General features: G+C 40.4%; 1 protein-coding gene across 1 annotated transcript; it reads right to left on the bottom strand.

Annotated features, from left to right (window-relative positions):
• Nucleotides 1–10,638: 10,638 nt before the first annotated feature.
• LOC128526892 (inhibin beta B chain) lies at nt 10,639–14,121 on the bottom strand. The gene is made up of 2 exons (XM_053499097.1): nt 13,590–14,121; nt 10,639–12,680 (listed from the first exon to the last, which is right to left on the bottom strand). Exons 1-2 carry the CDS (start codon nt 14,011–14,013, stop codon nt 11,914–11,916), a joined length of 1,191 nt encoding a protein of 396 aa, XP_053355072.1. The 5' UTR covers nt 14,014–14,121; the 3' UTR covers nt 10,639–11,913.
• Between the last annotated feature and the right edge of the window lie 703 nt (nt 14,122–14,824).

The following is a 14,824-nucleotide window of genomic DNA, read 5'->3' as shown; positions in this document are numbered from 1 at the left end:
TCCACCTTGAACTCTTCTGTCACACCTACAGCACATCTCACCACTGTCTTACAGCACTCATGCATGTCCTGCACCACTCTAACATACTTATCTACCACTCCAGACCTTCATACAATACCACAGCTCCTCTCTTGGCACCCTGTCATACGCTTTCTCTAAATCTACAAGGACACAATGCAACTCCCTGTTACCTTCTCTGTACTTCTCCGCCAGCATCCTCAAAGCAAATACTGCATCTGATGTACTCTTTCTAGGCATAAAACCATATTGCTGCTCACAAATGCTTACCTCTGCCCTTAACCTAGCGTCCACTACTCTCTCCCAGCTTCATTGTCTGGCTCATTAGCTTTATACCTCTATAATTGCCACAGCTTTGCACATCTCCCTTGTTCTTAAAAATTGGCACCAATACACTTCTCCTCCATTCCTCTGGGATCCTCTCACTCTCCAAGATCTTGTTAAACAAACTAGTCAGAAACTCTACTGCCACCTCTCCTAAGCACTTCCATACCTCCACAGGTATGTCATCAGGACCAACAGCCTTTCCACTCTTCATATCAACCAACTCTCTTCCCTTCCCTGTCATGGTCCCAACATTTAAAGTCCCTACTATCACTCCTTAACTCTTGCCTTTCCTCTTCTCTCTCTGCTTTCGAACACGCCTTCCTCCTCTCCTTCTTCGACCAACAGTAGCCCAATTTCCACCAGCACCCTGTAGGTCAACAACACCAGTGGCGGTTGTTGTTAACCCGGGCCACAACGATCCGGTATGGGAATTATATTCGTGATTTGCATTTGGCAAATGTTTTATGTCGGATGACCTTCCTGACACAACTCTCTGCATTTATCCAGACTTGGGACTGGCACAAGAAGACACTGGATATACTTTTGTAGTTGCTTGCACTGTCGATTCAGGAGAATCACCATTTATAAGAATTTTGTCCTACGTCCCTTCACAAGATGCACTGTGGACTTTTGTGGCCAGACAACGTAGATCCATGTTTGAAACTTAAAATACTTATCCAGCCGCCCTAAATGCTTATATGTGCTTCTGTTTTTTTATTATTATTTTCCTTGCTTCACCTCCCTCAAAAAATTTGATACCTGCAGCCATCATCCATAACATTTAAACGACTTGCCAAATATTGTATTTATCCCCCTTGTCCCAACAAACAGCTATGACCCATGGGCTTTTAAGGCATGGGCTCCACAAAGGCCCATGAACACAATGAGGAGGAGATCCTTTGAGTCCTGTAGAGTGCAAGAGGGCATCTATGGACAGGAATTACATGTTCAGCACACCCCACACACATGCTAGATTAGCAGGCCAAGTCAAAATCTTAAACATTTTGTCATGTTACTCAATCAATTGTTAAGAAAAATTAATTTATGAGCAGTGTGGCAGGGTGGGTTATCCTGAAGCAGGCAACTGCCATTAGGGAAAACCATTGCCATGAAGGTGTGTACTTGTTCTGCAATATTTTTAGGTATGTATGATTCAAATAAATACAACAACCCAAGTTTCCCAGCAGATTATTGCCCAGCACATTGCAGAGCTTCCGCCAACTTTATCACATAATGTATGCTGATGCCATCTACCCAGGTAAGTGATGCACGCGCACACACACACACACACACACACACACACACACACACACACACACACTGTTTACATGATGAAGAGAAAGAAAACATGATCCATCAGACCAGGCCACCTTCTTCCATTGCTCAGCTCGACAAGGACAGTGTATATCATCTCATCCTATTATTAGAACTTCTTCAATTGTTTTTGTCATTCATAATAAAAGTTTGAACTATAAATGAAAACCATTAAAAAGGCAAAGATCTGCATTATCACCAGATCATGACAGGGTGAGGAAGCAAGATATCCTCAGATGGTACCACAATTGCAAGAAACTGGTGTGCCTGTTCAACACATGACTTGTTACAGGAGTTGTTCATGAATTCAAGCTAATTCTAGCAAGATTAAAGTGGTGGCGCACAACACTGTTGTCGGCATACTGGCAACGAGGAAAGTACTTGTTGGTGTGTGGACTCTGGATGAACTGTAATTACCAGTTGTTATTTACCTTAGGCCTTGGAACACCAAGGGCTGGGAGCCTTGCCAAACTGGTGAGTTGTAGGGCCCTGTCATATCCTCTGGAAATACTTAGGAACTTTTATGGATTCACCAAAGTTGCTAAGGCTACCTGGGAACCTGGTTCAGTATCCACACGAGCCAGCAAGGGTACAGTAGGTAATTAAAGATCAGCATGTGTCTGATGGTCAGTTAGGGCACAGTGAATCAAATTATAAATATAGATGACACTTGTTAACTACAGAAAACCATAGGCGAGGGCAGCATAGACCCACACCTTTCTTTCATGGCCGCCATTACTTTTTTCAAAAATTTGTTTTACAATAGAACAGTAATTCTGTCAAATCAGACCAGAGAAGCAAGCTTTTGTTCCTCACATGCACCAGTGGGTCTTGGGCACCCATGACCCTATGACCTGTTCACCAGTTATTCTTTCTTGGATCACTTTTGATAGGTACTATCAAGACCTGCCACTTTGGAAATACTCTGACCCAGTCATTAAGCCATAACACCTTGTCAAATATGCTAAACACACATTTAGAAGGGACTGTTTATTCTTGCTTATTTCAAATCATTCAGAGCTTCTTCTGCATCAACATATGGACATTGCTAAAAGTGAGGCAAATCTACCTTACATTCCGCCACATTCAGAATAGTTGTATGATGTGGCAACCCTGGGCCACTACATCTGTCTGTTACGTGATGCCTCCATTCAGATTCGCCAGTTAACGTCTATGCTTGGTTAAAGACAACCTCTCCTCCAAATAACCGCATACTGTGTCTTACGACAGTAAGAGCAGTGCCATCAGACCAACATGCTTGAACACTACCATTATTGTTCTCAAACCCTTGTTTTTAAAGTACTTCCTCAATAACTACCATCTCATCACATCTTTCATAAAGTGCTTTGAGAGGCATTTCATGAGGCCAATCAAAACTCTGAACAAATGACCACTTAGCCAGCTGAAAAAAAAAGGATGAATATGTTCAGTTATATGTTCTTAGACTTTAATTCAGCATTGAACACATTTATTCTTTAGTACATGAAAGCTGAGCCTACTGAGGCGACCAACTGGATCCTGGGCTTCCTGACAAAACTAATAAGAAAACTAAAGAGATGGTTGTTGGTGCAAGGAAAGCACAGTAACTCTCCACTAAATATCCTCCATGGAGATCAACAAGAGCACCACATTCCTGGTCCCTGACAACTAGTTCCTTATCAAGAAACCCCAGCAACATCTAAAAAATTTTTTTGTAAAGGCTGAAAAAAAAGCCAATATTCCACCTTAAGTTTAAACACATTTTACAGAGAGGCAAAAAAAGCATAGAAAGCATGTACTGGCAGTTGTATCACTACCTGGTTTGGAAGTTACACAGATCACAAGTGTCTGAAGCTATGAGGAGAGGATCAGCCGAGAAGATCATCATACTGCATCTGTAAAGTCAGCAGCAATGTTGCACACACACAACCTTTTCATAAACTCCTCACTCTAATGCTGTCTGAAAAAAGGTAGCAGTGCATTTGTGTCCATATAAGCGGACTGTTTATCAGGTTTCTTGCATGCAATGTCAGCATTGTCTTTTTCTGTGGATTGATTTGAATAAAAACTGAATTTTTCAGAGTTTTGCAATATCTCTCCATATTAGCTTGCTCTTCCTTTCTGGCATCCTGTCCAGGGTCAATTCTTCCACCTGCAGTGTTTTCAGGATTGGCTCCATGTCCACATTGACCCTAGCAGCTACTGAGTATGAATTGATGAATGAATATACACTACGCTGTTTACAGGTAATCATAGCTGGAAACAGATTTTAGCGAACATGAACAGTAAGAACTTTACTAGCTTGTTTTTTTAAAACCTTTATTGTGCAATTACCCACAGAATGAAAGTGATAGTTGTCCCCGCCCAGGCCACTAAGAGTTGATGTTGGTGAATCATTGGGATTGCAGAGTAAGTGTGATGTAACTGTTTAAATAAATCAGGTAACTGGGTCTAGAGTAATGGGATCAGCACAAAGCTTTGGAAGTTATTTCAAGTGGCCTTTGAAATGCATTGTGGGAAGATACTAGCGCAAACAGTCAAACAGTGACCTTCTCAGGACTGTAGACATGACTAGGTCTGAATTATATGGGTTATTTGCAATACTTTGCCAGGCCATTTGTGAGACAGAGCGGAATATTAGAGTTATATCTAGTATATCTTTGCTGATGAGTATGATGGCAATAGGTTGTATTTGGTACAGAACAACGCATTCAGGTTGGAAGTATGTATGTTGGCTGAATCAATGTTTGTTAGATTGAAAAATGTTACTTTGCCCTTTATTCAGTTGACTAACCTTTTTTTTTAGTCACTTGGGTTTTAAACCAGCTGGTAGTGAATTCCACATAGTGTTTGAGAGTCATTACTGAACACAGTCCTGGACTGGACTCATTTTCATAATTTGATTAATAGTTATATTGGTATACTGTAGAGTCAGCTTACTTGGCAGAAATGGCAAGTTTGGCCTCAACATGAGATTAAAAAAAAAAAAAATCTGATCTCTGACACAGACATGGCATGTGACCAATACTGCCGGCAGTTTGCTGACTTCTTTGACCAATTGAGACCATTAATGAAAGAAAAAAAGCCTCAGGTAAGAGCCAAATTATATCCACATGTTATGTTCTACACAAATTGTTCATTAAATAAACTGCTTAGCATGAAAAATAATCATGTAGAGACAGATGTGATCAACTGTGTGCCAAAACATCCAGACCCAACGTGATTTTCTCGGCCCTGTCCATGAACCATACTGAAAAGTCAGTTTGTTGTTTGCAAACAGACCAATTTTCACATTACCTGAACTACCGCCCTGTGACAGTGGACTCCAGTGAGAAGGTGACTCTTTAGTCTTTAGTCCTTGCAATTCAACATGCAAAATTAGAACATTTGTCTTGCTTAATATGTCCTATTCAGATTGACCATCTCAACCATCTACAACCTACTTCAGAAATGTCAACATTTACTGTCTACTATTTCTCTTCCCACTACCTCAACTCCTACCTCATCACAAAAAAAAAGTACTGTAACATGTTACGTTGTCGTGTTACATTGTTCTTTTGCTCTTTGTTCGCACATTTGCACGTATATATGGTTGGAATGGTTTTTATTGTCATTCCAACCTGTATATGGTTGGAATGACAATAAAAGCCTACTTGACTTGACTTGACTTGACCCACAGAAACCAATCATACACAAATGGGAGCACACTCAGAACCTGGCATTGCAACCCCTGCAACCCCCTAATTTATTAAGTTTGACACATTAAATGCACTAACTTTAGACAATTCCCATGACCAACAACACCTAACATCTACTTAACTGTGTAAATCCCATAGATAATTTATAAATTACAATTTATATCATTGAAGGAAATGATTGTAGTTGGTAAAAGTTGGTTGTTACTGGAATATGTACATATTTTCAGTTAATAGAACCCTGTGTATCAACTGACATTAAACTTGACTAGTTTACATAAACAATTTCATATACACAATTAGGCATAACATTAAAACTACATGCCTAATTTTCTGTAGATTCCCCCTGTCTGGCCAATACAACTTGTGACCCATAAAGACATGGGCTACACCAGACCTCTGAAGGTGTGCTGTGGTATCTGGCTCCAAGTCATTAGCAGCAGATCCTTTAAGTCCTGTAAGTTTTGAGGTGATGCCTCCATGGATTAGAATAGTTTGTCCAGCACATCCCAAGAATGTTTAATCAGCTTGAGATCTGTGGATCTTGGTGACCAAGTCAAACATGTTGAGCTCAATGTTCCTCTAAACATTTTAGGGAGCATTATGTTTGCTGAAAATTGTCACTGCCTTTAGTCAATATCATTGCCATGATGGGGTGTAGCAATGTTTATTAAATTGTGAAAAAAAGTTTTCACTATTCCTAACAGTGTTTTTAGTGTTATGGCTGAGCAGTGGGTCTGCTATTACATAACCTAGAGGTGTAGAGTAACCTAGAGGTAAGAGCATGTGATCTTTGATCACAGACTGCTGACTATAGTTCCAATGGGCTCCAACTATTGTGGTAGCAAAACCCTTAAACATGTATTACTTCGCCTTGTGCTACAAACTTTTAAAATGTTTTTTAGTAGCTCAAAAGCTTGTACGTGTGCCTTTTCACCAGTTGGTTCCTGACTAATGAGACTATATGTAGCTCAGTGTGTCATGTAAGAAACCTTTTAGGATAGTACACTGTGTGAGGATTAAGGGGATGGAAGATTATCTGTTTGTGAGGACGCATGTGCGGGATTAGAGTTGTGGGTCTGTGGGTTAGTGTGTCAGTATTTCAGTGAGTCACTAGGTTTCCTTGGATTACACACCTTTTAATATTACCCACACATATCAGTGCCTTCCTGGTTGCAAATACTTTAACACTCTGCGTTTGGACATTTCCTATCACAGATATAAACCTTCACTCTCATGCAAAAAAAAGAGAGAAATGCATGTACACATTCTCCATACTTAACAAAATGTATATTGGATCTTCATGAGATACAGTTCGATGGCAATGGATGTGTTGTACCATCCAGGGTGTAGTCCCACCTTAAACCTCACCCCTAGGTATGTCAACTATAGTGCTCTTGCATGTGTTCAGGAAGTCCAAATGCTCAACGAATAATGAGAGCATCTAGTAATTGGGACACAGGGGAAAATGCTGGAAGATGGCTAGGGCAACAGGACCCACAACCTATAAACTATAAGCAATTTAGTTCCTACAATTATGATTTTACAGGTTTCCACAACACCTGCTGTTCTGTTATGCTTTGGGAAATGGAAATTCTTCCAACTGCTGTAGTACTTTTTCCTAATTCTACCACCTGAAACTTTTTGAAGAGAAAAGCACATGGCTGAAACTTTGCAGGTTGGAGTACAGCTGTGTTGATAAAGCCAGTGATAACAGCTGGCAAAGGCAATAGGGGAAGTACATCAAGTTCCTTGATGGTTTTAGAGTGGAGTAACTCTTATACAATGCACAGATTTTCCACCACAATTGACTTTGCTTCTAGAAAATAACCAGCTGTTAACAGAGACGATGTTGTAGACAATACCCTACTAAGACTTGTTAAGACCAAGGCAAGAAAAACATTTACAGTCTACAAATGCAAACTGTATGATCATGATGATGTCAGAATATGGCAAAGTGGGACCAGTAAATAGAGATAAACTAGAACTGCTATTTACACAAATAAAAGACTGAATATGGCCAATGATATATGTGAAATTGCACCATCCCATGCACAATTTCTTCATATTCTTTAGGACACTGTGCGGCCTGAGAGCTCTGAGGCAAGTATGCATATGTTATATGTAGTTATTACCTCAGAATAAGCATCCCGCTATCCTTCATTGTTTGGCTACACAATGACAAATGGAATTACACTGCTAAAGTGTGTGCACAAAAGATGTATAGGTTGAGGCATCCAGTGCTTAGTCATTAACCAATACTTGAGTGAGGTTGACACAACATGACAGCAAATCAAGACAGAAATGCGAATAATTCCCTTTTTGTCATTTTAAATATATATTCCTTTTTTTGTACTGTACATGAATGTACCTATTACTCAGGTGAATGAACAATCTGCTGTCTGTGCATTCTTATTGACATTCACAATTTACTGTTCTTACTTTACTTACTATACATTACATCTTGCTGTCTTAAAGGGCTTAAAGCCCATCTGCATACACTGGGACAAGACTGCACCTTTTCTTGTTGCCACTCACAAGCCTAGCTCTTACAGTAGACAGTAGGACCACCAGGAAATCAGATTAGGCTACCATTTTATGTGCCCTCCTCTTTCTTTATAATCTCACCTCAGTACCAACCTTGACTTTTTTGGGGTAACTGAACTTCCTGTGCCATTTGACTAATCTTTATCACTTGAGCTGCTAAAAAGTAGCATGTGCTTGGTCTGGTTATTGCTGCTGCCCCTGCTGAGGCTTTGGGGTATACCCTCATGAACCTGCATAGGTACGGACTGGCCTTTTTCTTCACAATTCACCATTGTTACCAGGTCTTTGGAATTCAACAACAAATTAGATTGACTTTGTGCCATATTAGTGATGAAAAGAATTAGACCATCACTGATGTGAAAGCAGAAATTGCTGACTTTGTCCATGACCTCTTTAAAAACATTTAACGCATTATTGAACCCCTCTTTCAGAATTTGAGCTAGATGAATCCTGGCATCATCATCATTTTGGAATATGTTTGTGCCATCAGGAAGAGGAAGTGACTTCATCACTTCCTCTACCTCTCTTTTTACCCTGATATGGCATCAATCTGGGACAGAAGTAAATTTGGACTCATCAGACCATATGACCTTTCAGTCCTCCACAGTCCATGCTCCATAGCAAATTGAAGCATTTTTTATTAGCCTCACTGGAAGGAGTTTTTCCTTAGGCCAGCTGTTAATCCCAATCCCAAAGAGTTATTTTCATGTTGGGATTGTAAAAACGCCTTTAACTCTATTATTAAACATGACGTGAGTTCTACTGCTGTTGTTTTTTTTCTCGATATCCCATCACAGTCATTCAGGATGATTTTCTGACAACCTTACTTCCCTGAAGATGATGATTCACCACTATCCCTCCAGGGTTCAATAATGCATTTTACAGTTCTTAACAAAAATAGTTTCAGCAATCTCCTTATTTGTTTTCTTTTCTTGATGCAGGCCAAATCATCTTTGCTATGACCATAAGATACATCTTCTGACATGGTTGTTGAAGAAACATGTAGCTACTCACTGCATCAATTAGGGTTAAATTAGGGTTAAAACCATAATCGCTCCAGTAAATTTCCAGTGAGAGGCTCTTACCTATCTATTTAGTTAAATCTAGGTGGTGCATTTTTTTGGCTGGGCAGTGTATTCAAAAATATAGTCATGCTCCTAAGCACAGCCAATGTATACCTTAACTGTATACCTCCAGTGATGATTTTCAGGTGAAAGCTGTCCTATAACTATGCATAAAATCCCTGATTTCTTCAAGACCTTCTGTCATCTGTGCCTGGGGGATAAATCCATAGGCAATGGCTGGGACTAGCAAAATGATTACAATGTCTCCACTCTTTCTTTTTTAAATGAGGAGCTGCATTGCCTCTGTGCCAAATTCTTGTAAATATCTTCCAGAAATGAAAAAGTTTCATTACAGTTTTCATGCACAGTCAGCTGATCCCATGTTACATTAGCAAGAAGACAACTAGACATGGAAGGGCATCTGATGCTGCCTTGCTTGATATGCCCTCACTATTCAAGGCCAGCAACATGCAGCCAAGCCAGAGGTTTGAGACACTTCTCCTCCTACTCCTGGCAAGAATGTCATCATTTTGTTTTCTGAGCCACGTGAGGACATCACTGCTCTTCCCTCTGTCCCCCTGTGGTCACTCTGCCTTCTGACCCTGGCAGACATCATCACTTAACCCTGGAAGGGACATCACTGCTCTATCTTATGATCATATTGAGGATGTTGTTGCTCTGCCCACTTGTGTGAGTGTACAGAAAGCGTTGAGAATGATGTGGTGAATGTCTAGCATCGAGAGTGATGTGGGGGTGCTAGAGTGCCATCCATCACTTTTCCCCAACGAGTGCTCAACTGATCAGCTTTCTCTGGGTTCAATGGCTGCAGGAGGCTACATCATCACCTGATTCAAACTTATATCTCTGGATGATAGAGTGAGCATGTATGGCACAGTGGTAATGAGGCCATGTGCATATGTTCTATTCTATATGGCCATGTGCATATGTTCTCATTCTAGGCTTGTCTCTGCCCCGTCCTGTTACTGTCATGTTTCCTGACTTGTGTCCAGTTGTTCTGTGTTGTCTTTAGACAACATTTTGTCTTTGTTTGTACAGTCACCAGAGTTTCATAATTCTGAATACAGATTACAAAATTGGTTAAACTTTAAAAGGGAACAAGCATATAAAACCTCTTCAATTATTATCCAATGGCCCTTGTATTAGAAAGGCCATATGTATTGCTAAGTACAATATGATCAGAAATATTTTCTTAAAGTTATGAATAAATTTAACAGTGGAGTTGGGTCTTTAAAAAAGATGACTGTTTACTTGACAAATATAGACAGTCCATAGAAAAACTAATTCAGGTGTTTGCCCAAGCAAACACACTCTTTGCCTTTCAGACATTATTGATTTTAAGTGCTTAAAAATCAATAACGGAGCACATATAGATACCAACCAGGCAATCAATAATATTTTATGAAACTACATTAGCATTTAAAATATTGATATGCATTATAGTGTTTTGTAACCCAAAAACATGCATGTGACCCGTTTTCTAACCTAGCTATACTTTCTCTGATTGAATGTCTATAATCTATAGGATATAAAATGTCTCTAAAAAGAAAAACTCTGATGAATAATTTGCTTTAATAGGTAAAATATTTATTTATTTGAAATAGAAAAACAATCAATAAAATTACACTACAGAGTACAAGATTTTGAAAATATAATATTTTAAGAAAATAGTGCATTGTTACAAAATTATATAAATTATATTAAAAATGAATAACTTTTTCGAGAACTTAACTTACAGTATTGCCATCTATATATAAGTTACTGTGTATTTACCAATAGTAAATGAAATGGAAAAACAAAATAGTCTACACACGTGAGTGTTTGCAAAAGAACACCATAAAGCATTTAAAACTGAGCAGGTAAATTATTAAATTTTGACAAATAAAGTGCAGCTTTGAACATGAAAAAATAGTTTTCCTGGAAATCATATGTGTTTAGTTTAAACATGCTTTAGTTTAAACAAGTTTGATAAATGTTATATAACCTGCTATTAGAAAGACTTTGTTCTTTCTCTGTGGCCCTGATGGTGAAATCAAGAGAAGTAAACATGGAATATGAAACAAATGATGATGCCACAAGCCTGAAACATCCCCGTGCTAATATGCTTGGGTACAGGAAGTGCTTTAAAAATCAATAAAAACGCAACTTTTATGCAAATCTTGGGAAAATTATGTCTTTTTCTTTTAGGTTTGGTAAAAAGGTTTTGCATTAGATTGTAGCATACATTCAAAATGTTTGCAAAAAAACAAACAGAATCTAAAGATTTAAACAATGTTTAAACAAACGTAACACGTCTAAAGAAAAGGTCTTAAGTTAATAAACTTGAATAAAACATCTCATGCACACAGGCAAAACACACACACACACACACACACACACACTTTGCTCATGTTAATGTAACCATAACAGTACCTAAAAGCATTGAGAACTTTGGTAAAACTGGATATGAAGATTTAGACATAATCTAAGTTATATCTAAGCCTTACAATCCAACAGCAAGCAGACATCAATGTGGCACATTTACCATCACGTCTTTTTAGACCTTCAATTCAGAATGAGGCAATAATTAAATGTTTACTCACCTCATTGGGTAACCAGGCAGAGGTCAGGCCAGTGACCTCAGGTGGAAATTAATCAAACAGTACAGTGAAAAGACTTAAAGCCTCTCAATAATTGCAACAGAGGTGTCAATTCAGCAGTACTGCATTAATATATTTATGTTATAAATAGCTTGGTTTTATAACACATCTTGATTTTAAGGGGGTAAAGAAAACGTCAATTTACTAAAGGTTAGAAACTCTGTTATGCTGGATTGCTTTATACTATTAGTGCATCTAAAGTTTCCCTGGGAATTTAAATGTGTATTTACAATCTCAAACAATATCTCAGAAACCTTAATGATAAAAGTGCCCTGCTGCAAAATGAACTGCATTCTAACACTCCCTGTTTGTTTATGTGCACCCACAGGACTCCACAATCATGTCAGGCACATCAGTCTTTACAATGCTGTGTTGCGAGTTAAAATATACCATGGAGAGTGGACGTCTCTGGATGGGAACACAGCAGGATGAGACAGCCGTGTGAATGCCATTGGCCTTAAGCTGGCTAAACACCGTGGCATGGAAAGATGAAGCGATGCCCGGTGAGCCGGCCAGGTGCTGTGGGCACTGGCCCATACAATAGTTCATATGATACCCCTCTGGTGCAATGATCCAATCCTGCCACTGGATATCCTGGAACTTGATGTAGAAGTCCTTTTTGCAGCAAACACTGACATCATCACCGCAGCTCAGAGAGCGCTTGCTGACTTTGTGTTTGTGGTCGTCATCACGGAGCTGCACCTGTGCCACCAAGTAGGCCCTCTGGGATGCGTCGGTACCTTTTTGGCTGCACAAGTTTTGTCCACCCACTTCGCAGTGGACTACAAGCTGTAAGTGTTGCTGGCCACCATCTAAGAAGGACTGTACGGTACGGGTGATGGGAAAGGCCTGCCATCCTCCCCGTACTACCTCAATGCTGCGTTGGAGCAGGAGGGTGTGATTTCCACTGCTCGAGTCTGACAGGTACACCTGGGCAGAGACACGGCCTGCTGGGAGGGGACTGTTGGCGGGACGAATATAAACCCATAGGGATGACTGCAGCACCTGAATGCTTTGACCTTGCTCCTGCAGAAACTGGAACGACAAAATGGAGCTGATACTGCTGGAATCGACATCATCTGGAAAGAAAGAGAAAGTTTTTTTTTTTTTAATGTAAGAGAAATTGGTCCAGGAGTAGAACAACAAGAAATTGCTGGATTTTAATAGAAAGTGGCAGGGAGAAGTGGTAAAATGTATTAGGGAATAAGAAAAGTATGCAGTGTGTACATTTAGGTTTTTAATATTCATTATTCATATGCGTAACCCCCCTCCCCCCCACCTCCTCCTGCACTAGCCAGTTCAACCCTCCCATATATTACATCACACGGTTTCTTAAACTTATTCCTTGAAATATTTTTTTTTTTTTTTGCTCTTTATTGTAGAATCAGAGTGTGTCTGTGATTTTTCTTAAATATGAGTCATCTTAATTACCCTACGCCTCCAATTACTTTAAAAACGTTATAATTAACGTTAATTAAGAACTGGTAAAGCAAATTGTAAGTGCAGTTTGGTGTCCATGACACGTTTTTGGGTCAAAGTTGATAATAGTTAAAGCTGACACCAAAATAGCAGGTGATTAGATTGCATCATTGTGCACTCTTCAAATAAAAGCTGTAAGCTTAAAGGCTCTGTGTAGAACCCTAAAGCTTAGTGTTTCCCTGGCAGAATGAATCCAAACAATGGACTATCATAATAATAATAATAATAATAACTTAAAGCACCTTGCCAAACTGTATTAGAAAAAGGGTTTAACTACAGCACATTCATACTGTATAGGCCACATATAGTCAAAACTACTCTAAATGACTGTATGTCTGTACAGTTGGCCATTTACATTACAGAAATCTGTGCGTTCATTATCGTCCTTTTAGAACTATTCAAAGCACTTGGGAAGAAGGGAAAGCAATTTTGTAAAAATAACAATTTTTTTTAAGAATATTATGGTTTATAAAGTTTGCTTTGAACCTGAACTGAACTAAGCTCCTTACCTGTGTTTGCAAAACTGACGATCTCGTACGCCTGCTCTGTGTGCTGCGCGCTCGCCAGGTTGCTCTCCAGCTCCACGCTGCCGTCGGCTCTGACGCGTCCCGCGTGCAGCTTGCGCAGGGCAGTGGCGAGCGCCGCGCGCGGCAGCGTCTGCGTGATGTTGGGTCTCTCCCGCAGGTGAAGTTTACTCAGAATCTGCTTTTTGGCCAGCTCGATGAGGAACTGCTCCTCCGAGCCCTTGTCCATGTGCGGAGCGCCGCACGTCGTGCAGCCGGTCACCGCTCCCAGGCCTTCGGGCACGAGCGCGCTCAGGAGCACGAGCAGAACAATCCCGCGCCACACATCACCGCACAGGCACGCCCACACGGCTGGGTAGAACATGGAGACTGGTGCCGAAGCCGAACACATCTTAGAGTACTTGTGCATGCAGGTGCTTAAATGTTCACAGTCAAGGAGATTGTTCCAAAGTAAAATAAGAGGCGGTGATGCGGTATCTGAGAGGTGACCGTGACGCGCGGCTGACTCTGTGGGTTGTGGCAGTGGCAGAACAAAACTGGGGTAATCCACCAAAAGTTATGACACGTCCAGTGAGCGCACCAATGAACGAGTCAGGACGCTCGAACACGCACACACACACACACACACACACACTGACAGAGAGAGAGAGAGAGATGCACTGTTACTGCAGTAACTTATCAATACTACAGTACAGTCTAAGAGTACAAGAAAGCAAATAAAGGGGACACAGCACGTGCTACATTACACTCACTCACTCATCTTCTATACCTTTATCCTGTATTCAGGGTCGCGGGGACCTGGAGCCTATCCCAGGAATCTTAGGGCATGAGGCAGGGTACACCCTGGACAGGGTGCCAATCCATCGCAGGGAACACACACACACACACTACAGGCAATTTGGGAACGCCAATTAGCCAAACCTGCATATCTTTGGACTGTGGGAGGAAACCAGAGTACCCGGGGGAAACCCACCAAGCACAGGCAGAAGATGTAAACTCCATGCACACAGAGATGGGAATCGAGCCTGGACGGGAATTGAACCCGGACCCTAGAGGTGCAAGGCGACAGTACTAACCACTACAAACACATTACAGTTACCCAGAAAGTCTCAGTACATAAGGGCAATGGACACTATGTAGCAAAGTGTAAACTTCATTTAAGTTTATTTGTAAACACTCAAACACACACACACATTCACACACACACACAGTCATCTTTG

The sequence above is a fragment of the Clarias gariepinus genome, chromosome 6 (genome assembly GCF_024256425.1).
Source record: "Clarias gariepinus isolate MV-2021 ecotype Netherlands chromosome 6, CGAR_prim_01v2, whole genome shotgun sequence".
Taxonomy (NCBI): domain Eukaryota; kingdom Metazoa; phylum Chordata; class Actinopteri; order Siluriformes; family Clariidae; genus Clarias; species Clarias gariepinus.
This window is presented reverse-complemented; position numbering and strand designations above follow the sequence as displayed.